This window comes from Limanda limanda, chromosome 21, assembly GCF_963576545.1.
Source record: "Limanda limanda chromosome 21, fLimLim1.1, whole genome shotgun sequence".
NCBI classification, from domain to species: domain Eukaryota; kingdom Metazoa; phylum Chordata; class Actinopteri; order Pleuronectiformes; family Pleuronectidae; genus Limanda; species Limanda limanda.
In genome coordinates, this window is record NC_083656.1 from 7,287,907 (window position 1) to 7,313,086 (window position 25,180).

The window sequence follows — 25,180 nt, forward strand, 5'->3', positions numbered from 1 at the left end:
GAAAGCGAAAGTACTTCACGTCTCTGCGTCATGACGTCAGAGCCCGGGAATGCCAGGTGTCTCTGTCACTGAGCAGCAGCGCCCTCTGCCGGAACGTGTGGTAATGACTTATGTCGGGATCCACGTCCAAAACAATTAGGATATTCAACGGGACAGTAGATATTACCCACAATCCCCGGCTTCCGCAAGCAAAATACCTGCCACAGTGACAATAATACCAAATCTGTTTAGAAGTTTTATTTCCTTGGAGACTTATGTAATAATCATGATGTAGAAGAATGTAATTTAAACGTTTATTCACATCCACTGTATACAATATACAATATATATATATAGCCTACACAATAATAAAAAAAAAGGCTATAGTCACTGTTGAGTTCTTGTTGAATCTTTCAGAGATGCTGATTTAAATCTTTGGTCACTTTGGAGATGTGCTGTTCTATGTAATAGACTGGCAGGTGTTTCTATTATTAAGTCCACCCCATTCATCATAATGAGAGTTGGCTAAATAACAGAAACACTCCTCTGTGCCACATAAGTAACTTTATCTGCTCTACAACTCACTCCTTCTCAAATCATCAATGAATCAACACCTTCCTAAAACACTAGTCTACGTGTTACTCACCTATTTCTTCTGGTCAGATGCCAGAAGTTGAACTCGCTTTCCAACTCAGGATCATTACTCATACACAGTGACATCTGAACTCTCTGTCACTCTGTCCCTCTCTCTCTCTCTCTCTCTCCTCCTGCAGACCAGTCAGCTGGGCTCAGCCAGCCCTCCACCATGATGGGGCATGGGAGGGGGTTGGTCCATCACAGGACATGGTGTCAAGTAAGAGACAGTGACAGACTTTCACAGTCACAGAGCTACTTTTACCAGCTTCAGAGACACACGACTGCTGAGGAGTCAAGTCACTGCCTGATCCTTGGCTTAAATTCTGTTTGCCTGCGTGTGTGACAGGGAATTCACACTAGTTCCCTTTTTTGTTTGATATTTTTTTTGTTCTGAGGCTTTTGGGCAAAAGGACAAGCATTCATCATGCAGTCCTGTGCCAGGTGTAGGTTTGTGGTCTACCCAGCTGAGAAGATCAACTGCATTGATCAGGTAATAGCCGAAGATCCTGAGAGGAACGAGTGTCTGGGATGTTTGTTGTGTGTAAAACTAATGTAGGTGGGGAAACATTTGATCATGTACTTGACTTAGATTTATCTCAGAAAAATGCAAACAACTGTAAAATACCAACATTTAAGTTACACTAAAAAGATAGTTTAATAGTTTATTTTCACTTTAAAATACCTCACAATTGGTAACACATAAAAACTTTTTTTTTTTAAATTACAGTTATCAATTTTGTTAAAATAGCTTATCAACTTGAATTTGAACAAAAAATGTATTTCTCTGTTACCAAATGAAGAAAGTTTTTAAAAGTTGGTCCAACATTTTTCCTTTTTCAATCTACTAAACCATTTCTTTCAGTCAAATACAACACACGAAACATGCGTTTTAACTTTATTTGTTATAGATTGGAGCATCTTAAACTGGTTGAGACACTTTATCACTTTAACAGTGACATAAAATCTGCATTTGAGAATAAGTCAGCGAATCTATTTGGAAGATGAGCTGTGATCGCTGTTGTTATTTTGAGCTCAGTTAATTTAAAGTCTAAAATTGCCTGTCCAAGTTGTAAAGAGTTTCTCTTCCTTGCATGATAAATTATACATTGACTTATTGAAGCAATATTTGAAAAGTTTGAGATCAGAAGTTGAGATTTTGTTTATGTGATTTTCTTTTGCCAGAACTGGCACAAAGCGTGTTTTCACTGTGACGTCTGTAAGATGGTCCTCACCGCCAATAACTTTGTCAGCCACAAGAAGAGGCCATACTGCTCTGTGTAAGTACGCCTGGTGGTGTAAAAAAATCCCCAAAAACTGATTAAAATCTCTCTTTTCTCTGGTACATATTCCCAATTAACTCAAAATTGGGTATTTTAAAATAAAGTCCATTTCCATATCTCTTCACCTGCAGACACAATCCCAGGAACAACACATTCACAAGCGTCTATGAGACCCCGGTCAACATCAACGCCAAGAAGCAGAGCAAGGCGAGCAGTGAGGTAAGATGACGTCACACGTAAAAACACAGAAGCAACAACACGAGGTGAAACCTTTCGGCCTTGCTCCGAGTCAAGGCCGACATTAGTCACTGTTAAAGGCATGGGAGCAATGATCATTCATCATTGGCTGGTCACGACTGCAGGGATTACTGTGGACGGCTCTATTCATAGCAGGCATTGTCGGTTTAGGTCATTGTTGTTTTTGAAAAGAAGGCATTGATGGATGCGTTACAGCAGAATTTACATAAACCTACATTTAAGTAAACTGATGTTATACTTCTGCATGGGCACATTGTTTTTAAAATCGCCCAAATGTTGCAGGAACTGGACAATTCTGCCTTTTCTATTTGTGTTCTATTAGCCTATTAACAGTCATATGTTCAGAAAGTTCAAGATCCGACCCTGGGCTCTTGTAAATGTCTCACTGCCTCCTTACGAGGGAACTGCTGCTCCGAGTCCGTGGTGACTGCAGCCGTGTGGAATGGAGAGCGCGGCTCGGGTTATTTCTGAGCCTGTGACTGAGGCGAGACAACCCCTCTGCTGAGCCCACTTTATGCCTCAGCCGGCTAAAATTATACATCAGGACAAACAGACTCACATCCCTTCCTCTCCTCTGCCCGGCCACCTGCTGTCGTCCGTCTGCGTCTGTCTGTGTCCACGAGGTCATGCAATGCTCATATGCTTATGTCGGTAGCAGGCGAACAAGCTCATCAGGCTACTGTTCTCAGCCACTGGAGGGAAATGAGACTGAGCTTTAGGTGAATTAAACCATGTTAGTTTACAACACATGCTTTTGTTTTTATGACTTTTTAAGCTTGTTTCATTGAGTTTAAATTGTGGGCTCAGGATGTTGAACATATTTCAACATCCGCTTTATCATAATAGAAGCTTGTGTTACATGTTCCATGTTTCCCCTTTATATAGCATTGATGCTCCAGAGAAAACACTCATCATCTGGATTACACCCCCTGCAGTAAAGCTGATCTAATACACATCTTCAGGATCATTAGCAAACAGCTCAGAGTTTCATCACTTATTGCTCTATTCTGGATCTTTCCTCTCAGCTTCATCTTGATTAGAGCTCAGGTATTTATAACACCACTCTAATATTATCTCTTTAAGCAAGAGCGGTGCAGGTCTGATTACAGGAGAACAGAGTGATTGGAGTCAGGGTCTTATTAGTCCAGGCTGGCTGTTTTTGTTACCTGTTTACATTTTGTGCATCCCACCACCAAAGTGGTTGCTGCAGAGTATTCTGCTGCTGTCGAGCATGTACGTGTGCAAATGTGTGCTGGTCTTGGCTTAATGCTTTTCGTCTGTGTGCACTTGTAGCTGAAGTATCGCGAAGATGGCGAGCGCTTTATGTCCACCTTCCACTGTGACACAAGGTCCGTGGAGCTGGAGACGGCTCTGCTAGCCAAACAGATGGCCAGCCAGGTGAGCTCCCGGTAGAGCAGCTGGCCTTTTACACGCAGTTAAAGAGAGTTCCCACCACAAATCTTTACATTTACTCAGAAGGACTAGCACTAAGTAGAGTGCAGACCTCCGCAGTCCACATTTTAATTTTATTGTTTTTATTTGTACCCGCACCAAATCTTTCAATATCATTCTTCTACACATACCTGTTTTTTTCCCCATCAAGATTCATGAAATAAATTCCAGATCTTCCTCCTGATTCAGATCTGCACAAAAATGTGCACACAATCAAACAAACCAATAGACAGGGGTGAAAACCCTCTTGGTGGAGGCAATACAAATTAGTTCCTTTATTTTTACTTATCATTAATATACTTATCATATAATGTATGTTACCTATTATCAGTATTATACAAAACAACCTTACCTACTCCTAATGCCGAATATCCCTCTACTTTGCAAATGACAAAGTAAGTGTGTGAAATTATCATAGATATATTCAGTGATCATGGAATACAGTGTTTCCCCCTCTTCTGTTGGGTATTGGATTAGAATATGATCAGTTGTTAGTTTAGTGCTGACAACTGAAGAAGTACTCAGGGTTAGATGGCTGATATAACAACATGACCCTGTGAATATCTGATATTGATCTTGTTTGTTTTTTAATATCCCAACAGACCTTTCAGTCTCAGTCTGAGTTCTCACAGCAGCAGACGTGGTATTCAGGCACGGTGAGCAGCCAGGATATAGTGACCATGTCTCAGGAACAGAAGACCCTCAGTGATGTGAGTATTCCCTCAACTAGATTCATGATAATATTCAGTTACCTCCCATCTTTTCATCATTAAAGCGGCAACTTTACCTCTAACTTATCATTTTATAAGCAAATCTTGGTCAGAGAACAATGTTTTTTGATGAGGCACTGGGTAAACTAACCTCTCAGTGTCGGGCCAAATGTCCTGACTAAGTTTGTTGGGTTGCAGGTGAAGTTCTCTGAGGGGTATGAACAGTCGACAGGAAAAGGAAGCTTCCCTGCCATGATCACACCAGGTTACGTGACGGCTAAGAATGCCAACACCTTGGCCAGTAGTGTAAGTGGAGAAGAGTTTGTCCATCAATGGTTGGTGTGACTCTGTGAGGAGTTCGATGAGCCGCATCGAGTGTCTTTTCTTTTTGTTTCTCTGCAGCTGGAATATAAAAAAGGACACGAGGAGAGAGTTTCAAAGTACACAACATTTGTTGACCCTCCAGAGGTTCTTCTGGCCAAGAAACAGGGGCAAATTGTCAGCGACGTAAGCCTTTCATTCAGCGTGTATTTTAAAGGAGACTTGTGATGCTTTTTCAGTTCCTCTTTCTCTAGTACGTTATATAGGTTTTGTAAAGTTAAAACTAATTAGCCTCCTTTAAGCCTTTCTTTTATTTTACTTGAGATCATTATGAAACACAAGTTTTTTGTCAGTTGCAACAGTCCATCCTGTTTCCCTGAATCGTTGCTTCTCTTCCCACAGTATGCCTACACTGAAGAGTATGAGCAGCAGAGAGGTAAAGGCAGTTTCCCTGCACATCTTACACCAGGATACATGATGTCAAAGAAAGCCACTGAGCAGGCCAGTGATGTAAGTCGTAAAATAAAATAAAAAAAAATCACATATATGCATGCAAACACTGCTAAATAGCTGGGATCATTGGTTTACAGCAGATAATGTTTTTTTTTTTTTTTTTTACTTCCAACCAGATTAAGTATCGTCAGGTGTATGAACAGGAGATGAAGGGAAAAGCCAGCACTGAGGCTGGAATAGCTGAGTCAGTTCACGCCAGGGAAAACGCAGGCAACTTCAGCCAGGTAAGGAAGTGATTGAACCTGTTTTTCACCTCAGTCCATGGAGGAAAATAGTTAACTGTGCTTTCCGAATAGCGTATATTACTTAGATGTTGTGGACTGCGTGTGATTGATTATTTTGCGTACTCTTCTTTTTCCAGATTGCATACACTGAAGATTACGAGCAGCAGCGAGGCAAAGGCAGCTTCCCTGCGATGATCACTCCTGGTTATTGTCTGGCAAAAAAGGCCCAGGAGAATGCGAGTAATGTGAGTTTCAGCTTCACCGACACACAATAGATCCTTGACAAGAAGTTACTGTTGTCGAGGCTGGTGCGTGTGAACTCCTGCACATTGGGAGATTAAGTGTAGCCAGGATCAGTTGTGAACTGGTAGCACGTCGAGTGTTGGAGCTGCAGCTTCTGGCCTTGTCATCACTGGGCAGAATAAATGAGGGACAACACTGACAAGGCCTCCCCATGTTGTCATGCTTTAAACTCTCCACCCCGACAAAATTAGACTCCGTGTGTGTTGCTAATCTCCTGATCCTGCTGTAACACAATCTGTTGTCTTCCTATTGTGTACTCACTAAATCATTGTTTACCCCCGTTGCAGCTGAAGTATAGAAAGGACCTCAGCAAGATGAAGGGCACCTCGCACTTCCACAGTCTGACATCCGAGGACAATCTGGCTCTGATGAGCGCCCGAAAGATCAACAAGCTTGTCAGTGAGGTGAGTTTGTTATAGACTGTCAGACTCTCAAAGCAATAAACACCAGATCCTCACTTTAATGTCCGTCTGGTTCCTGCAAGTCTGAGTCCACCAGGAGGCTGCTTTTATAGATATTGTTAAATGTATGATAAAGTTTACCACAAAGCATTTCCACACACATATCCTGCTTCTCAGTGTGTGTGCGTGTGTGTGTGTGTGCATGTGTCTAAGGTGTTAAGTTAAGTTAATTCATGTATATTTGTCTACTGTACAACATTATATGATGTTGCAAATGGGGCTGCTTTGATGAAGAAAAATAGTATCTTCATCCTCATCACCACCTTGATGTGTGTGTGTGTGTATGTGTGTGTGTGTGTGTGTCTGTGTGTGTGTGTGTCTCTGTGTGTGTGTGTGTGTGTCTCTATGTGTGTGTTCTTATATTGCACATACTGAGTCCTGCAGACAAGGAGCCGCTCAATCTACATGTTCAGCATGTCTGACATGCCTGTCCGGTGAGGTTACAGCTCACCTCCAAGGTTGTGGGGCTTCCATGACATAATTCAAACCCAACGTCGCTTTTCTTATTTTTACTTGACAAATTCCCTCCGCGTGGTATTTCCAGTGTCATGCTGGTGTCATTGTTAAGCTCAGTAAAGCGTCATTAGGATTTCAGCTTTGCTCTGCTGACTCTTGAGTTGTGATGGATTCGGTGACGGTGACTGATTAGTTACAGGCACTTGTAGAATGTATATTTAGCACATAACATGCAATGGAATGACTGGCAGCTCTGTGCCTCGAGGGATTAGCACTGAAAAATGTTACAAAGCTCAAACACCATCCATCTTTTTCTACCTTAAAATAGCAGCTTCCAGTTCAGTGTCGTGGTTCACTGACTTGGAATAAGGAGAATGTTTCCTCTTTCATTCTCACTCCTCACCCCGGACACCTGTGTGAAACTGACTGATAGTCGCAGATTTAATGGGCAAAGTCCGGCTCAGTGATGCTGAACTGTAGATCACTTAAAAATACCTTTAAAAACCAGGGTTTATCTCCAGTATTCAGCGAAGAAACAGATCTAAACAGAGTTTGGTGTATTTGTTACAGCGGCTGTTCTTCTGGTTCAGAAAGCCGGGGATCATGGGTAAAATGAGGCAGACTACCCAGTCGGCTTTGTTTCTTTTAGGCCCAAAAGAATTCACCACGTGTGACTGCTGTTTATTGTAAAAGTTAGTTAGTGCTGCTTTAATTTGAGGTATTTTTTGGAACAGGTGGAGTACAAGAAGGACCTAGAGAACACCAAAGGTCACAGCATCAATTTCTGTGACACGCCACAGTTTCATAATGCTGCTAAAGTCGCCAAGTTCACCAGTGATGTAAGTTTTCCTTTTACAATTATGCAGCAAGACGACACAACGTCATTGAACATAACCTGTTTGCCACTTTTTCTAGTGGAGAGTTTTGGATGCTCATTTGCTTTCCTTAATCTTTCTGCGTCGTTGACAGAACAAGTACAAAGAGAAGTACGTCAGTGATATGAAGGGACACTACGCAGAGTCCGGCATTGATAAGACGACCATGCACGCTATAAAAGCCAGGAAATTGGCGAGTGATGTAAGTTTGTCATTAGTTATTCAATTCATTCTAATTGATTAAACACTAAAATACAAAAAAATGTAAATATTGCATTCATTAATTTGCATATATTCTTACTTTTCCATTAGGTTGATGAGAGCTTATTTATAAAACCAGTCATTTCAAAGGTATCATCTTCTTGTATGTTGTAGATTTCTTACAAACAAGGCTGTGAACAGGAGGCGGGTGAATACAACTACCCAGCCACACTCACACCAGGCTACCAAAGCCAAAGGAAGCTCGACCCCCTGAAAGACGTGAGTTTACCTCAACTGTCCATTTTATAATAATAATATATGATAGAAACTTATTTTTGGTTTATTACAAATGTTTCTTTCCTTCTCGGCTGCAGAAGAACTACAGGCAACACATCGACCAGGTCAAGTACAAGTCAGTGACGGACACGCCTGAGATTGTTCTGGCCAGAAAAAATGCTCAGCTCGTCAGCAAGGTGAGTGTAACAATAATGAAAACATGCGGTTTGATTAACACCCCCCCCTCCTCAGCACTTTTCAGCTGCACGCTGTACTTATGATCCCTGAGCTGATTGTGGCTCATGTGTCCTGTAGCTGAATTACAAAGCAGGCTACGAGAAGACGAAGCACCAGTACACACTGTCCCAGGATCTGCCCCAAATCAAAAACGCCAAAGCCAACGCGGCTCTGTGCAGCGGTGTAAGTTAAAAGACGCCTTCGCGTCGTTCACACTAATTCACACATAGTCACAGCAAGTTACTTCTCATAAATCTGACACTCCACATTCATCGCTCCAGATTAAATACAAAGAGGAGTGGGAGAAGTCCAAGTCGAAGGCCTGCGACATCGGCAACGACGACCTGAGCGTCAGAGCGGCCAAAGCGTCCCGAGACCTCGCCAGCAATGTAAGCAAACACACGCTCCTCTCCACTACAAGCAGATCTAATCTGACGGGGGTTGGGCCCCAAGCTAAGTGGGTTTAATCGGGTGTAATAGCAGGCAAATTAAATTGAGTCCGGCCGGCATGTGTTTCAGATTAAATACAAAGAGAGCTACATGAAGAACAAGGACCAGGCAGTGGGTTTCAACATGAGCGACTCCAAGACTCTGCACTCGCTTCAAGTGGCCAAGATGAGCAGCAACGTGAGTTCATTACATCGGGGATTGCAGGAAGGTACAGGATGGTCACACTCAACTTGGTCTTTTATCATTCATCACTACAGATTGAGTACAAGAAGGGCTCCAAGGAGAGCCAGGGCCAGTACACGCTTCCCATGGACATGATCAACCTGAGTCACGCCAAGAAGGCTCAGGCCCTCGCCAGCGACCTGGAGTATCGCACCAAGCTCCACGACTACACCGTCATGCCGGACGACATCAAGGTCCAGCAGGCGAAAAAGGCTTATTCCCTGCAGAGTGAGGTCAGAGTCAGGAGGAAGGGATGAACCCCCACGTCTCTTATTTATATCATCTATAGTGAATATTACCAGGTTAATGACTCTTTTTACTCTTTGCTCTGCAGAACCAGTATCGCTCAGACCTGAACTGGATGAAGGGGGTGGGCTGGGATGGCGAAGGATGTATGAACATAACCCAGGCCAAGAAAGCTGGAGATCAGCTCACTGATGTAAGTACAATTATCACTCACATGTACTTACTAATGTAATAGACAGACTGTTTATCTAGCGTCTTTCCTCCTTCAGACTAAATATCGTCAGAAGGCCGACAGCATCAGGTTCACCCATGTGGCGGACGACCTCTCCATCAAACATGCCAAGAAGAGCCAAGAGCTGCAGAGCGACGTAAGGTTTCACTTCAGAGCTGCACATCCAAGTCATGTACAGCTACTCATGGTGCACGATCACTTTATATATGTATATATCTATATATATATATCTGTGTCTGATTTCCAGCTGGTCTACAAAGCCAACACAGAGCAGATGATGCACCAGTACACCATGAAGAATGACGAGCCGCTGTTCCTACAAGCAAAGGCGAACGCTAACCTCCTCAGTGGGGTAAGACCGGCAAACACAAGAGCTTTATTATGTAGATAGAGTTTAAATACATAAATCTCATTGCTTTAGACACTATTTTGGAAACAATTCCTAATTCCATAATTATCAAACTATACCGGCTAAGAAAATCTATCTTCCTGTGTGTAAAACATCTGATGATCAGTTTTTCTGAATATCTTGGTGTCACTTTGTGGACTGAAAATGTATATTTATTGGATTTCTCTGTTCATGGCTTTAGTGTTCCCATGAGGCACAACATAAAGTTCATTAACCGAGGACTCAGTCCATCAATTAGAAATTAGGACAATTAGATTAGTTCTGAAAATCCACTTTAACTGTTTTGGGGTTTGGCTTTGGTTCTTTGGATCTGTTTTCTTCACACAACTATGTGTTTAAAAGTGCTAAAATACTGTAAGGACACTACCATAAAAATACTTTTTTATTCATTTTACAAAACAATTTCGTCCCATATATTAACAAAAGCTGTGCTGGTCATTGTAATTGAGGGAAATAGTTTAGGGAAAATATGAATTTACAAATAATAAATACATTTTTAATAAAACTCTTAATCACATCGACTTAATGTGTAATAATCCTTGTTTTCTTACCTTTCTGCTTGCTTACTGTACATGTTCGGTGACTCTGAGTGTATTTTTTCTAGAAAGTGTACAAGAGCAAATGGGAGAAGCAGAGAGAAAAAGGCTTTGAGCTCCGTCTGGACTCTCTCTCTATTCTCACCGCCAGAGCCAAGAGCGACCTGTCCAGTGACGTGAGTTATTCAAATGAAATGCTCTGTATCTATAAGATTGCCCTGAGGAGAATTTTTTTTTTGATGATACAATAAGGTATTTTCTACTTTTAAACTGGAATTTTGCTGTTTAGTACCTAACCGAAGAAGAAAACGTGCTTTTTGGTTGGAACATTAATATTGTTAATGTCCGTTCGCAGATCAAATACAGGGAGAAATATCAGAAGAACAAAGGCAAGGTGATCAGTATTAAGTCGGTCAGTGACGACTCTCAGATGGCCCATTCTGCTCTGGCCACCAAACTGCAGAGCGGCCGTTACTACAAGAAAAACTACGAGGACACGAAGACCAAATACAAGTGAGTTACACAACTCTCTAATCTTCATCTCTCACACTCGTCTTCATCTGATCACCAGGTGAATACAGTTATAGTGTATAAGATGAATATCTGAGCGCTCGAGCAGGGAAATTCTTATTTGAGGCAGGTTTAAAGAAAAAGCAGGAAAGGTGTGAAGTTGTTTGTCCTCATCGAAGTGACACAAATCCACTTAGTGTGAATGGATTGGTCATTAACGGGATCATTAAGACCTCATTTTCTGTCTGTGCTCTGAGTGTCCTCGACCTCCAGTGGAAGAAGTGCGTAAATCATAAACATCTTCTTAAATAACAGGCAACTTTATTCTAAATGTTATATCTGAATTATTAACTGACTCACTAACCCCGATTGGAAATGACCACAGGAATCAAACCGTTCTCGTCAGTCGTCAGCACATCAGCAGCTAAACTCCTCACTTGATGAATTGAATCTCCTCCTCAGTGTTTCTCTGGACATGCTGAACATCAGCCAGGCCAAGAAGGCTCAAGACCTGGCGACCGAGACCAACTACAGGACGTTCCTCCACGACTACACTACGCTGCCCACTGACATGAACGTGGCCTGGGCTAAGAAAGCCTATGGACTGCAGAGCGATGTAAGTCTCATCGTTTGACAGTCGAGCAACATCTTCTTTAATGGCGATTTGTCTCGTGGAAATTGGCGCGTGAGATTGAAAAGGCTCTCTTGTGAATGCGTGTCTTCAGAAACTGTACAGGTCCGATCTGAACTGGATGAAGGGCGTCGGCTGGGAGGCCTCGCAGTCTCTGGACGTCCAGCAGGCGAAGAAGGCCGGAGCGCTCGTCAGCGAGGTAACCTCTGACCCCGTCAGCCAGCATGCATTGGTGAAATCAGCCCGAAAGCGACGTTATGTAATACACGGTTAAACACTAACCAACAGCTCTGTATGATCGAAGTGTTAATAACTATGATAAGTATGTGGGGACGTTCGCGCAGAGAAAGTGATTGTGCAACATGTCGCTTATATAGGTTCACAGCTGAGGTCAGAATGTATTTAAAGAGCTGCAGATCATTCAAGTTCTCTGGAAACTGGGTCAAGTGTGTGGACGCAGCGCAGCTCTGACATGAGGCCGGACTGAAAATAGATTCCACTTCGTTCATTTTGGATTCAGTTTCCCTTTTTACCACATTTATTCAGTTTCTGGGTCCGTACAGTCTTTTCAGAAAGGCAGATGAGGAAATTGAGGGGGGCCGGGACGTCTCAGTTATTCGGGAAATCCAGACCATCAGAAGGGAAAAGCTGCGCGGCGTCTCCATAAAGACGAGTGTCCAGTTTCCTTTAAAGCTTGTTGGTCTGCAGATATTCCCGCTGGACACAGGAAACCAGCAGCTGTGTTACAGAAACCTCCCAACCCCGACAAACACATCTCATTATAATCAGTTCCTATTTAACTCATTTAAAAGGAGAAAACATTGTATTTTTGACATGAGATAACTGATGATATATGTCTAATAATAATTTAGCCTTAATGAATATAATGAAATCCCTGTTGTGTTCCCTGACCTGTTCCCACTAACATTTGAAATGTATATATTTGTTTTAAAATCTGACACCTCTCTTTTCCTAAACATGTATGGTTAAATGCTCGCAAACGATATATAAAGATTTATACGTGACCTATCTAGTGAGCACTTTGTAACACCAGGCTCTATTCATAACCCTCTCATAAGCAGCCACTTATTTGAAGGGGTCGTTCCGCTCAGCGCCCCCAACATTAGACCCTGAAACGACAGAGGAAACACAAATAGAATCAGAGCCTCAATTTCATCCTTCAGTCTCCACGTGTTTATGCATGTATGTCTCTATAATTAAAGTACAAGCTGACCTGCTAACTTCCGATTTCTTTCAATTTGATGCATATTTTGTATAGTTTGTGATAGCCCCAGTTTTTCATGGCTCTATCTGACCTTGACTTACTTGATTCCTCACGCTGGTATTTTATTTTTGTCCCGTAGAAAAAGTACCGCCAGGACGCGAGCGCTGTGAAGTTCACCAGTGTCGAAAACACCCCAGAGATGGTCAAGCCAAACTCAGCAACAAACTGGCCATTGATGTAAGCTCAAGTTTCATCTGTGCTCTCAGTCATTTATATCTTATGCAGGGCGGCACGGGGGGGGGCAGCGGGCAGCATTGTCGCCTCACAGAAAGAAGGTTCCAGGTCTGAGTCTCGGCTCTTCCTCGGTCAAGTGTGCATGTTACTCAGGCAGATTGGGGTCAAGGTCATTGGAAACTCCAAATTGATTAGAGTGTTTATGGTTGTTCATCTGGAGCCAAACTCCACACAGAAAGACCCCAGTCAAACCAGGGATTTGAACCGTGAGCTGGCCATCATAAACAATAGATTATAATCTAACAACACCTGCTTTCTCCTTTTACAGAGGTTGTACAGGGAGAAGGGGGAAAACCAGAAGCACAACTACACCCTCAGTGGAGAGCTGCCTGAGATGGTGCAGGCCAAACTCAACGCCATGAACATCAGCGAGGTAAAAGACAACACGTTTTTAGAAAACTAACACTTACACAAGGTGTGTTACGATGTGGAACTGACTCTATAGATGTGTGTGTGTTTTCAGAGCCGCTACAAGGAGTCGTGGACTAAGATACGTGACGGTGGCTACAAGCTGCGTCTGGATGCCATCCCTTTCCAATCTGCTAAAATATCTGGAGATATCCTCAGTGATGTGAGATCTCATTAGATAAACATCATTTTCACCACGGCTTGAAGGGAAAACATCTCTTTTTGTAATTTCTAATCGTTTAGTTACCTACATCACCTTTTAGATTAGGTTATACAGATCTTAGTGATGTGAGCTTATAGATAGTTAAAGAAATGACACACCAGTAAACAAAAATACCAATATAGGCAACGTCTTAGACATTTTTTAAACTTGTCACTTTACTAAGTTTGTGTCATTGTTGTGTCATTTCAGCAAAAGTACAGAGGGGAATTTGAGAGGACTAAAGGGAAGATGATCGGGCTGAAGGGGCTGCAGGATGATATGAACATGGCTCACTCGGCCCAGGCCACCAAGCTGCAGAGTGATGTGAGTTCTTACTCTGACTTCGCTGACAATATAGAGAAAGAGCAGCGAGACCAACACATAACTGTGTTTTATCCGATCGTCTCTCCCAGATAAAATACAGGCAGGATTCAGCGAATGAGCGCTCAAAGTTTCATCTGCCCATGGACATGATGGAGGTGGCCCAGGCCAAAAAGGCTCAGTCGCTGATCAGCGATCAGGACTACAGACTCACCCTGCATCAGTACACGTCTCTGCCTGACGACATGAAGGTGCTGGCGGCCAAGAGAGCGTACGCTCTCCAGAGCGAGGTGAGAGAGATGGAACGGGATATTAGACTCAAATGTTTACCAAATTGGTCTAAAATTGTCTCAAAATCTACTTTGTTTTATAGGTTTTAATTGTATTGTTGAATTTGACATTGGAATAGTTTTTCTTATTGTTAAGAAATGTGTATTTGTGATGTTCGTGTCTGTCGCAGAAAGTGTACCGCTCCGACCTGAACTACCTGCGCGGGGCAGCCTGGATCGCCACAGGGGCCGTGCAGATCGAAGGCTCCAAGAGGGCTACAGACCTCATCAGTGATGTGAGACGTCCTCTGTGCTTTGTTTGATTCGTGCACTTTATCAATATGTACATACGGCGCTATGAGCTGCCTGCCTGTTCCCAATCTCCAGGACATTCTGTAATCTGGTCATATTTCTGGATTTTGATGAATAATCGCCTTGGTCAGAATACAAGTTCTAAATCTAGATCTACTAAAACAAAAGTGAGGGACTGACTCGGTTGTTTTTTCTTCTGCCACAGAAAAAGTACCGTCAGCAGCCGTACAGCTTCAAGCACACGTCCGTCGCAGACTCGCCAGATATCGTCCACGCCAAACTCAGCGGGCAGATCACAAATGAAGTGAGAAGCTTATCAGTTTTACTTCTATTCCTATTTTGTCGTTTTGGATGACATATTCCGTTTGTATACAGTCTCCGATAATGATATTAAAGAAATGTGTTTTGCTTCTCCCTCGCAGCGCTTGTACAAAGAGAAAAGTGTGAACGACCAACACAACTACACTTTAACGTCTCAGGGACCAGAGATCACACAGGCCAAGATCAACGCTGCCAACTTCAGCGAGGTACCGTTACTTCCTGTGACTCCTAAAACACAGAACGACTTCCCTCCGAGGTTAATGACCATTTGCTCTTTGTCTTTCTGCTGCAGGTCAAGTACAGGGAGTCCTGGCACACGCTGAGGGCTCAGGGCTACAAACTCAGCATGCAGGACATCCCCTTCCAGTCTGCCAAGAGCTCCACAGGCATCGCCAGTGATGTGAGAGACAAACCTTGTGCTATACAGCAAAATGTTTATTGAAAATATCCAACTAAATTGCAGGCAAAGAATAAAATACCACAACAAACGACAACCTTTTAAAACAGAGTTTAATCGACACCCTCCTGAGTTTAAACCATATGCATCTTGTACTGGATTCTAACAGAAAGTGTAGCTGTTGCTTTGTGTTGGTCTAAAACTGAAGCTGCATCATTCGTCTCTCCGCAGTACAAGTACAAACACAACCACGTGCTGGACAAAGGCAAACACACCAGCAGCAAAAGCGTCCTGGAAGACCCACTTCTCCTTCACTGCCTGCAGGCCGGCCGTCTGGCCAGCAACCAGGAGTACCGCAGGGACGCGCTGACCACCAGCGGTCAGTACCACCTCAACCCAGACATGATTCACCTGGTGACGGCTAAGAACGCCCAGTCCCTGGCCAGCGAGCAGGACTACAGGACGAGGCTGCACGAGTACACGGTGCTCCCCGATGACATGAAGGTCAAATGGGCCAAGAAGGCGTACGACCTGCAGAGCGAGGTGAGTGGACGAGATGCAGAGCGAGAGGATGAGAGACGATGCCAATAAGACAAACTGCTGACAAAGGTTTTTTTTGACTTGTGTCTAGAATCTCTACAAGTCAGACCTCAGTTTCATGAAAGGAGTGGCCTGGGACGGAGTGGGTGCACCTCAGATGGAGTCGGCCAAGAAAGCTGGAGATCTTATAAGTGATGTGAGTATGAGGGAAATTAAACAAAATAAATTGTGTAAACATTATATAGTGACTTAAAAGGCTCAGACAGAATCTAATTCTTATATATGCTTGTGTATATAACTAAGCTTGAATTAAGTGATAAAAAACATGACCAGAGAGCAAAAATATCAAAACATTTTTAATCACAGTTAAAATAAGACTTGTTATCTACTTGGTAAATGTTACTCTATACTTGAAGGTCTAAATCTAAAAGTCTTCGATGACTCAAGTCTCAGCTGTTTGTATTTCCTGCTGTGAAAGTTTATGTCGTCTTCCTTCGTGCAGAAGAAGTATCGCCAGCTGCCGGACAGTCTGAAGTTCACCTCAGTGGCCGACTCTCCCGATATGCTCCATGCCAAGACGAGCTATCAACAGTGCAGTGAGGTACAGCACTAGCATCCGTAACAAATACATGAACACCACTTGTCACTGTTATTAAAGCTGTATGTTGACGTCCTGCTCGTGTCTTCTCTCGACTGCAGAGGCTGTACAAAGCAGGGAAGGATGATGACATGCACAAATACACCTTACACTCAGACGATCCAGACTTTGTGAGAGCCAAGCTTAACGCCCGGCAGATTAGTGATGTAAGTCGCTCCCGAGATGCTTCTCACAATCCTAAATACAGACAAAAATAACTCGACATGGAAAGATACCAATGTCTCATTTCTTTTCCCATGAAGAAAGTGTACAAGGCGTCTGGGGAGCAGGTGAAGACTTTGGGCTACGACCTGAGGCTGGACGCCATTCCTTTCCAGACTGCCAAGGCCTCCAGAGAAATCGCCAGTGACGTGAGTTCAGTTGGTCACAAGATCTGAGTCGCAAATTCAGATTCCTCAGCTGTATAAGCACCTTTTACTTGTCTTATTCTGGCTCCTTGCACTTTCTGTGTAATATATCGACAGAAAGTCATTCCTGAGATTTATATTTACAGACCCATTTTTTATTTTGTATCTCTTTCTCCCTCCAACAGTTCCGTTACAAGGAGTCTCATCAGAAGGAGAAGGGCCAGCAGGTGGGGCTGCGCTGCGTGGAGGACGACCCCAAGATGGTGCATTCTCTGGCAGCCAGCAAACTCCAGAGCAACCTGGAGTACAAACGCCAGTCCAAGGAGGACCGCGGCCAGTACAAGATGCACGCCGACCAGCCCGAGTTCCTGATGGCCAAGAAGAGCCAGGCTCAGGCCAGCAACCTCACCTACCGCCACAAGCTCCACGACTACACCTGTGACGCCGAGCAGCTCAACGTCAAGCACGCCAAGCAGGCCTACAAGCTGCAGAGCGACGTAAGTCCTGGTGGAGGCGTGGACTGAAAATTCACATAAACTATACACCCATGTTTATGCATCAATTTCTTAGATTAAATCCTTGTTTCTAAAGCCAGAAAGGTATAAAATAGAACCTCACAGCTCATTTTCCTCCAGGTCTCCCAAATAGCTTAATTCATCCTTTAGAGAAGATGACTTTAAGTTGATATATGGCGAGAGGGTGACAGCACTGCATCCAAGTACATGTATTTGTCCTTCACCCGATTCGAGCCATGTGAGGTTGAACCCTCATTCACTGCGGTTACATGTGTCCGATTGAAACTCGATTTCTGGCGTTGTCGGGTTTCAATCGAAGATCCATTTCATGTAACTCCACAAATCTAGATTTCGGATAACCACCCCCAGATAAGCGATCGGATTTGGCTGTATATCGGACAACGCGCGCATGTAACTCTGGAAGCTAGACAACAACTGGAGATGATGTCTTTGCGCATGCTTGAGATCCTGCCTCCCCCCCTCCCTCCCGCGCTGTATCACCACTAGCTGTAATGAAAACAGCGCCACCTATCGTAGCGGGGTATGAAATGCTTTCGGACAAGAGTCGGATTTCTCAGTGCCATGTACCCTGAGATAGAGCAGTTAACCCCCCATGGATAGAGAAACCGGGCTTCAGCCGAAATCGGGTTTATGCCATCATGTAAACGTAGTGACTGTGGCTCCGTCTTGTAGGTGAACTACAAATCCGACCTGAACTGGAGCAGAGGAGTGGGCTGGACCCCTCCCGGCTCCCACAAGGTCGAGCTCGCCCGCCGGGCTGCAGAGCTGGGATTTGCCGAGGGGGTCACCACTGAGGAGGCCATCGCAAAGTACCAGCACATGATGATGATGGTGAGAGAACATGGAAGATGCCTTTTAGACATTTACATGTGGATTTGTGTATATACGTCACAGTATGCATGCAGACAGGAGTGTTCCAGGAGAAAGAGAGGACCTTATGTTGGGCCGTGTTAGGTGTCATTGCAGCCTCCTCTACAGAAGCTATCATGGAATTTAATGTATATCAGAAAATTGTCGTTGCTGGGGACTAATATAAATCCCCCGCTCAGCTCCTGGCGATTGCTTACCTTGCCACCTCTGTTGCACTGCCCCTCTGTGCAAGTTTTAAAAATGAGATATAATTCTTTCAGGTGCATCAGCAGCAGCAGATGGAGGAAGAGCAGCAGCAGCAGCTTCAAGCTTCAGAGCAGGTGGAGACGAGCGAGACGATCCAACAGGGCGTCAACATGGACGCCATGGAAGTGCTTCACGTGAAGAGGAAGAAGACCATTCAGACGGTGCAGAAAAAGTCCTCCACCACCACGACCTCGTTCAAGTCCATGGAGAAGAAGTCCAGCGCCGCTTCGTCAACCTCGTCGGCCGCGCTCCAGAACACAGTGAGGACGTCTCTGTCGTCCAGTAAAGCTGCTGCGATAGAGGACGCGTAGATCTGTCGCGTTTTTGTACACGTTAGAGTTCGTTAAAGACGACCACTCTCAGGAGGTGAGGTGAACTTTTACCGAGTGGCTCTCTTGTCGGGTGGTGTTTTGGTGAAATGACTTTTTGTAGTCTAGTTACATGAGATGCCAACCAATGTCTAACACTGTATAGGTGCAACAATTATGTGTGAAATATGGTTGAGATGATGAAGAGGGGGATTAAGCATGTTGAATCAGGACAGGCCTCGTCATGTATGTTATGAAAAGGACGGATAAAGTATGGAGTGGATTCAGACTATGAAAAAACACCTTTATTTTCATTTAAGGCAGCAGGTGACATGTGATCATGGAAGTGCCTCCACAGACAGTTTACAGGTGAAGAATACAGATTGTTGTAAAGCAGAGGTGATACTGTGTTAAATGTTTGACGGAAAGTTTTCAGTTGCTTTTATTGAGAAAGTTTAGAAGAGGTAAAGAAGCTGGACCGGAGATTGCTGTAAGATGTTCTACATCACTAGGAAAAAACGAATGCTGTAAGTTCAAATAGACAAGGCACAGACGCAGCCTTGTTGCAGCCACGCAGTTTCTCACAAGGTTTGATCATCTGGTGTACGTAGAGAGAGAGAAGTACAGTCCTACTGAAATGATGTGTGATCTCTATTCTGTCTGGCAGGTTCCGCTTTGTGAGTTTATAACGGTGACTTTTGACTCAAAGCTGGACTCAGAGTAAATGCTTGGTTTTATCGCTGATGAATTAAAAAGTTTTTTCTGTGTTTTTTTTCAAGCCAAACTAACGTTTCGTCTAATTTTCTTCCTAAACTACGACAGATTTGTCCGGTTTCTCAGCTCAGTCGATCTTGCTTTTGATCCAGTCGACGAACTTGTTCACGTTGGTGTAGACACCAGGCTTGTTCTCCCGACCGCAGCCGTCGCCCCAGCTCACCACACCAGAGACGTAGTTTGTGCTATTCTGCCGACAGGTCATCGGGCCGCCTGAGTCACCCTGTAGAGTTACAGAGAGTTAGGATTATAATAGTTTCTGTAGAGAACACAATACATCCAGCTTCAGATGCCAAAAATGCATGTATATACATAATATTGTTTGAATTTCATATTTATATATATAAATATATGCATTTCATTCTCATGCGGCACCACTATGAAGATACTCACCTTACAGGAGTCTACGCCTCCCTTCAGAGTCCCTGCACACATCATGTTGTCGCCCAGGAAATCTCCATAGACTTCAGGTGTGCTGCATACCTTGTCAGATATCAGCAAAACGCGAGCGTGCAACAGCTTTGCGCTGGACATCCCTGAAAGGTGGAGAGAAAAGCTTAATTTTTATGGAGAAATAGATTGGCTGAGGAATGTGAAAAAATGTAACTGGTTGGAAACTGTTGGAGTATTCAATCAAGGTTTTCCTGAAGAGGAAATGCATTAAAGGCTCCGTGTGTAGGACTAAGTGGAGCAACAATGTGTTTTAAAACTAAACGTAGTATTTTGGATGTCGCCAAAAACTTGAAAGCCCTATAGAGCCACTGTTTGGTTTGTCTGACTCCGGGGAAGAGATCCCACTCCCAATGCAGATATAAAGGATTCATTCTGAGGGAACAATCTTACAATGTTTCAGTCGAGTTAACACTAATTAAAACATAATTCTGATTATAATATTAAATTTCTGCCAATGTATCCCCATAAATCATGGATGAATATTTAATTACTGGTTTCGGTTCTTCCCCATCCTGAGATGATACACTCGTGTCCAGCTGGGAACCTCCGATCTGGTAAGCACGCGGTCCTCACAAACTTTGTTTCCTTGGCACAGTGGGGACCGTCCATGGCTTTGAGTTGAAGCAGAGCTGCACAGGACAAACGATAAAGTGACATTATTCATTTCACTTAAAAACTCATTGAAATGGCTTTTCCATAAAACATTATTTTCCAATCTTTAAATCGTATTATTATAATATAAAAAAGATCAATAGAACTAATGAATGTCTCAGAGGTTTGGATTTAAGTAATGAAATTAAACGACTAGTGATGAATCATGACATCACTAATGGAATATGGTTTATGATTTATCTAGATTAAGAATTGACCCTATATTTGAATGATGTGACAAACCAATGTCATTGTATAGTGCATCCTCCGTTCCTCTGTAGTCTTCATGTTTAATAGTTTGTATGACCGGGATGATCTGATCCTCCTCCTCAGCTCTGTCTTTGTTCACTCCTCCCAACACCACCTGGTATTCAACGTCTTTACTGAAATAAAAAACAAAATTAAAGACAAAATGTAGGGAAAAAAAAAAAAAAAATGAATGACTTCAAATGGCATAGAAACCGAATCCAGAACTTACATACAGTGGGCGGCGGTGAGGACCCAGCAGGACCCGATAAGGATCCCACCACAATTGTGAGTAAAACTGGTGTCACCCGGTTTTATGTCCTGCACAGACACCTGCCAGGGGATGTATCCGGGCAGAACCTCATGGCCCAAAATAATCTTGCTGATTACACCAGGTATTCCACACTGGGAGAACTGGGGGGAGGCGTCTCGTCCGATTGGTGGAGTGACTGTACCTGCAGGAACCACAGAGGAGTGAAGACAACAGGGGCACACACATGTAGAGCCTGTGTGAATGAGTGTGTGTGTGTGTGTGTGTGTGTGTGTGTGTGTGAGTGAGAGAGAGAGAGAGAGACAGAGCGATCACCTTCAGGGCAAGTCTTGACATTGCAGTATTCCCACTGCAGTTTATCATTCTTTTTGATAAAACACCAAGGCTTGTCATCTCCGTCCGGGTTCCTGAAACGTAGTGGAAATAAAAAAGCTATGATAGAAGTTTTGTTTATGTATAATCAGCTTAAAGCAGGGGTCTTCAACGTTTTTCAGGCCAAGGCCCCCAAACTGGTGGAGAGATGGAGCAGGGACCCCCTTCTATATATATTGTACAAAATTGTGTTCTATATTAAACTGGGCCTAATGCCATATATAAACATAGCTACCCTTTTATTGTGCATTCAATACTAAGCTATTCAAATAAAAGTTTTTAATTTAAACATGTGCAAGGTACAGGGTGGCCATGCCACTGCCATTTATAAATTTACATCATGCATACAACACTGACCTATTAAAGTAATTCACAGATTCATGTTTTTATTTTAAACACACATGTAGAAGAGACAGTGAATCCTCATTATTATCACTCCCACATTATGAGATGTCGGACCCTGATGGGTAGCACACCTTGGACGGAGGGAGGTTGTCAGGCAGAGGGTCAAATCAGCCTCAAAATATGTTGGATGCATGTTAATGTTTATTTAGAGAAATATTTCAATTTGTGGAAGAAAAATTGGTTAAAAAATAAATCAAAAATTATGAAAAAATATAAAAAATTGTCTAATCAACCAAACATTTCGCGACCCCCCCTGCAGTACCTCCGCGAACCCCCTGTTGAAGACCTCTGGATTAAAGGAACACTATGTAACCTTTACTGAGCAATAGCGCCCTCTGCAGCAACCCATAATGATGTGACCGTCTGGCAGCGGCATTCCTCTCACTGAACTTAAACACACCAGAACGCCATGATCCCCAGCTTCCTGTACGGGACCAGATGTGAAATCCATCAAACTCTGTTCAGAATTCTTTATATTTTAAAAGTTTCCTTCTTGTATATAAGAGATAAATGCTGTTTTTTTTATATCTTTTCTTAAAGTCTTTTAACCATGATATGTCACTTTTCAAAAACATTACATGGAACAAGAAAAGATGTTCCGGATGAGGTGAGGGAATGAAAGAAACATCTTTTTTCTAAGTCAAAAAATCATCAAAGTAACTTTGAAGCTGCTGTTTTAAGGTTAAGAAGTTGCATTGTGTTTTAAAAGTTCTCAATCTAAATTAAACACAGAACTAAATTGTATGTAAATGATGTGTGCTGTTACCTGCAATGGTTGTTGCGTTCCAGGTCTTTGAACTCTGGGTATTTGCTTAAAGGAGCCCCTATGGTCTGCAGGATGAAATTGGAAAACCAGTCCAGACACTCCTCCCCGTCCTCCGTGGTACTGACGGTACCTTGTACGTCTCTCCATTCCCAGAGTAACAGTCAGTGGGGGCTGTGGAAAAAGATCAGACAGTGCCGTTTAAAACAAAGTTCATAAGAAGTAAAAGAGATGAAAAAAGTTAAATAAGTTCAAAGGATAAGTCTGTATAGAAATGTAAAAGAAATAAAGAAAATCTAACATGCAGACGACAAAGATGTCTTGAGGATTTTTTTGTGCTTTCAAAAAGCATCTTCTCTTTAAAGTAAATACCTGCACACAAAAACGTAAACATAGTCCGTCCTTTAAAAAGTATTTTACCAGTTCTGCAGAACCTCCCAGTGAATCCTTCAGGACAGGTGCAGTGGTAGCGTAGTCCCGCTTGGCTGCAGACGCCTCCGTTCTGGCAGGGGTTGGGCTCACAGGGAGATGCTGGCACTGACCGGGCAAGACAAATAGTAGTTACAGGAGTAGGGGCGTAGCAAAGAGGTTCAGGGGCAATCATTTATTTGTGTTTGCCTTCGGTCACAGTCATCACTGTTGAGGAATGTTTGACCATCTCCACAAATTACTCTATATGCCACTATATACTGTATTACTGGGATTTAATTTGAGGTACTGATGCCCCTAAGATGATATATCAGTGGTTTAAAGTAAAAAATAAAAAATGCTGCAACGTTTACTCTGAGTTTACTGACGGCATTTGTCAAAAATGTGTTTAAAATATTTTGAATGTAGCAAATGGGGTTAGAATACTCACATGTGTTGCAGTTGGGGCCTTGGTATGGGGGATTGCAGCTGCACTCGAAAAACGGCGCTGTTTTGAGGTTGATGATGCAGTCACCATGACCACAGGTCACATTGGCACAGATGTTTCTCACTGAAGAGAAAAATAATTCAGAGGAATCAGTAAGCCACATATTCATTCATAAATGTGTGAGCATTGTACCTAAACTTACACTGAAACTGAATACTACCACACACACACTACCACACACACACACACACACACACACACACACACACACACACACACACACACACACACACACACACACACACACACACACAGACACACACACACACAGACACACACACACACACACACACACACACACACACACACACACATACACACACACACACAATTTCATGAGGACAAGCTGGGAAACTCCTACCTCTCTGACACTTCCTGCCGATGTAAGGCTCAGTACAGTGGCATTGATACTCTGTATCTGATGCATTTTGGCACGAGCCGCCATGGAAGCACGGGTTTGGATGATGGTTTCAAACATCTGGAAAGAACAAGAAAACATCACGTTGCAGATGCAAAACATCAATTGTCGAAGAGTGAGATGGAAACACGGCCCCCTGGGGGTCCACTTACTGGACTCATCCAGGAGCCTGTACAGCCAGTCGTTCTCATCAGGAACAAGAAGAACAGAGAGTCAGGGTACAAGCATGTCGTGTAGGATGGTGTGATTCAGGATAGAAGAAGAGAAAACATTGGCTAGTGAAAATCTGTGATAATAATCAGCAACAGCAGGTATCAACGGAGTTTCTGTCATTAACTGTTCATAATTTGATCAGCTGTAGAAAGAGGTCTTACATGATGGGTTCATCTGAAATGACAAAATCACATTCAAGTCTTGTAACCAAAAATCTGACAGATTTATTCAAAGACAATAACCTTGGCTGATTTAAGCACAGAGACATTAAGAAACGTACCTTCGGGTCATCTCCGTGGACTGGGAGAACACAGAGGATCAAGAGAAAGACCCCTGCAGCCAGCATCTTGCAGAATACACTGTTACTTTCTCCAGGCTTTGACTTTAATCCTCCTTTATATCCTCTCATCGCCCACACTTGTCAATCTTTAGCCCGCTGCATCGATTTCCTCCAAGGAGGCTGTGTGTTTGGCTGCTAGCTTACTTATTCTGCACCATGGACTTTAATACAAATTCAGACTTTCAACTCTTTCTAAGCAAATGTTGAATCTTTCTATTTGTTTTTTTGTGGGGATCAGGCCATTAAACATTGACTGGACTCTCCCTCACTCAACTTGACTATATCCTTTATCCCGATGCATTAAAGGATCATGCAAGAGGACATTTATATCAATTAGATGATATTTTCTATTTTATATAAAGTTTACACTGTACAAAATACCACACTTGCTGAAGGAAGCTGTGTTTTACTCCCAGTCAGCTCTTGTTAATATCACAACACAAACAGACTTACTCTTAAATATGGAACAAGCCTTCAATCTGTATGTGTAGAGCAGTGATCACCAAACTTTTCAAGCCCAAGAAAACTTTTGAATTCCAAACGTAAGCCGCGATCTACCACCCTGATATCTTCGAAGACACCAACTCAGGAGGGTCATATTTATTATTTTTTGCTATTTCTGTTAAAGGCTGAATGTATGAGCATTATACACATAGAAAGGCAGTTGTGCGACTTTATCTATTCAA

General features: G+C 43.0%; 2 protein-coding genes across 2 annotated transcripts; one reads left to right on the top strand and one right to left on the bottom strand.

Moving 5' to 3' along the window:
* Positions 1-822: 822 nt before the first annotated feature.
* Positions 823-18,675, top strand: nrap (nebulin-related anchoring protein). Its single transcript, XM_061095229.1, is given in 45 exon segments — positions 823-832; positions 1,011-1,105; positions 1,798-1,892; positions 2,027-2,114; positions 3,447-3,551; positions 4,208-4,315; positions 4,514-4,621; positions 4,718-4,822; positions 5,039-5,146; positions 5,266-5,373; positions 5,511-5,618; positions 5,964-6,080; positions 7,328-7,432; positions 7,563-7,670; positions 7,844-7,948; positions 8,044-8,142; positions 8,261-8,365; positions 8,464-8,571; positions 8,702-8,809; positions 8,890-9,087; positions 9,189-9,293; positions 9,370-9,468; positions 9,580-9,684; positions 10,346-10,453; positions 10,633-10,790; positions 11,250-11,403; positions 11,513-11,617; positions 12,783-12,843; positions 12,846-12,880; positions 13,206-13,310; positions 13,401-13,508; positions 13,758-13,871; positions 13,961-14,158; positions 14,329-14,433; positions 14,655-14,753; positions 14,872-14,976; positions 15,063-15,170; positions 15,399-15,710; positions 15,799-15,903; positions 16,210-16,308; positions 16,407-16,511; positions 16,608-16,715; positions 16,898-17,209; positions 17,921-18,079; positions 18,379-18,675. Coding segments are annotated over 45 exon segments (5,460 nt in total).
* Positions 18,676-18,962: 287 nt separating this feature from the next.
* On the bottom strand, positions 18,963-24,500 carry LOC133028215 (hyaluronan-binding protein 2-like). The gene is made up of 11 exons (XM_061095408.1): positions 24,435-24,500; positions 24,094-24,127; positions 23,467-23,586; positions 23,028-23,144; positions 22,611-22,773; positions 21,383-21,474; positions 21,029-21,251; positions 20,794-20,933; positions 20,391-20,528; positions 19,840-19,982; positions 18,963-19,669 (listed from the first exon to the last, which is right to left on the bottom strand). Exons 1-11 carry the CDS (start codon positions 24,498-24,500, stop codon positions 19,514-19,516), a joined length of 1,392 nt encoding a protein of 463 aa, XP_060951391.1. The 3' UTR covers positions 18,963-19,513.
* Between the last annotated feature and the right edge of the window lie 680 nt (positions 24,501-25,180).

Excerpts from the sequence above, each read along its gene's own strand:
- LOC133028215 (XM_061095408.1), bottom strand. The coding sequence starts at position 24,500 with ATGCTGGCTGCAGGGGTCTTTCTCTTGATCCTCTGTGTTCTCCCAGTC. Across the intron at positions 24,128-24,434 it reads TCCACGGAGATGACCCGAAG|AACGACTGGCTGTACAGGCT; the intron begins GTACGTTTCTTA and ends GTTCCTGATGAG. Across the intron at positions 19,670-19,839 it reads GAGGCGTAGACTCCTGTAAG|GGTGACTCAGGCGGCCCGAT; the intron begins GTGAGTATCTTC and ends GTAACTCTACAG.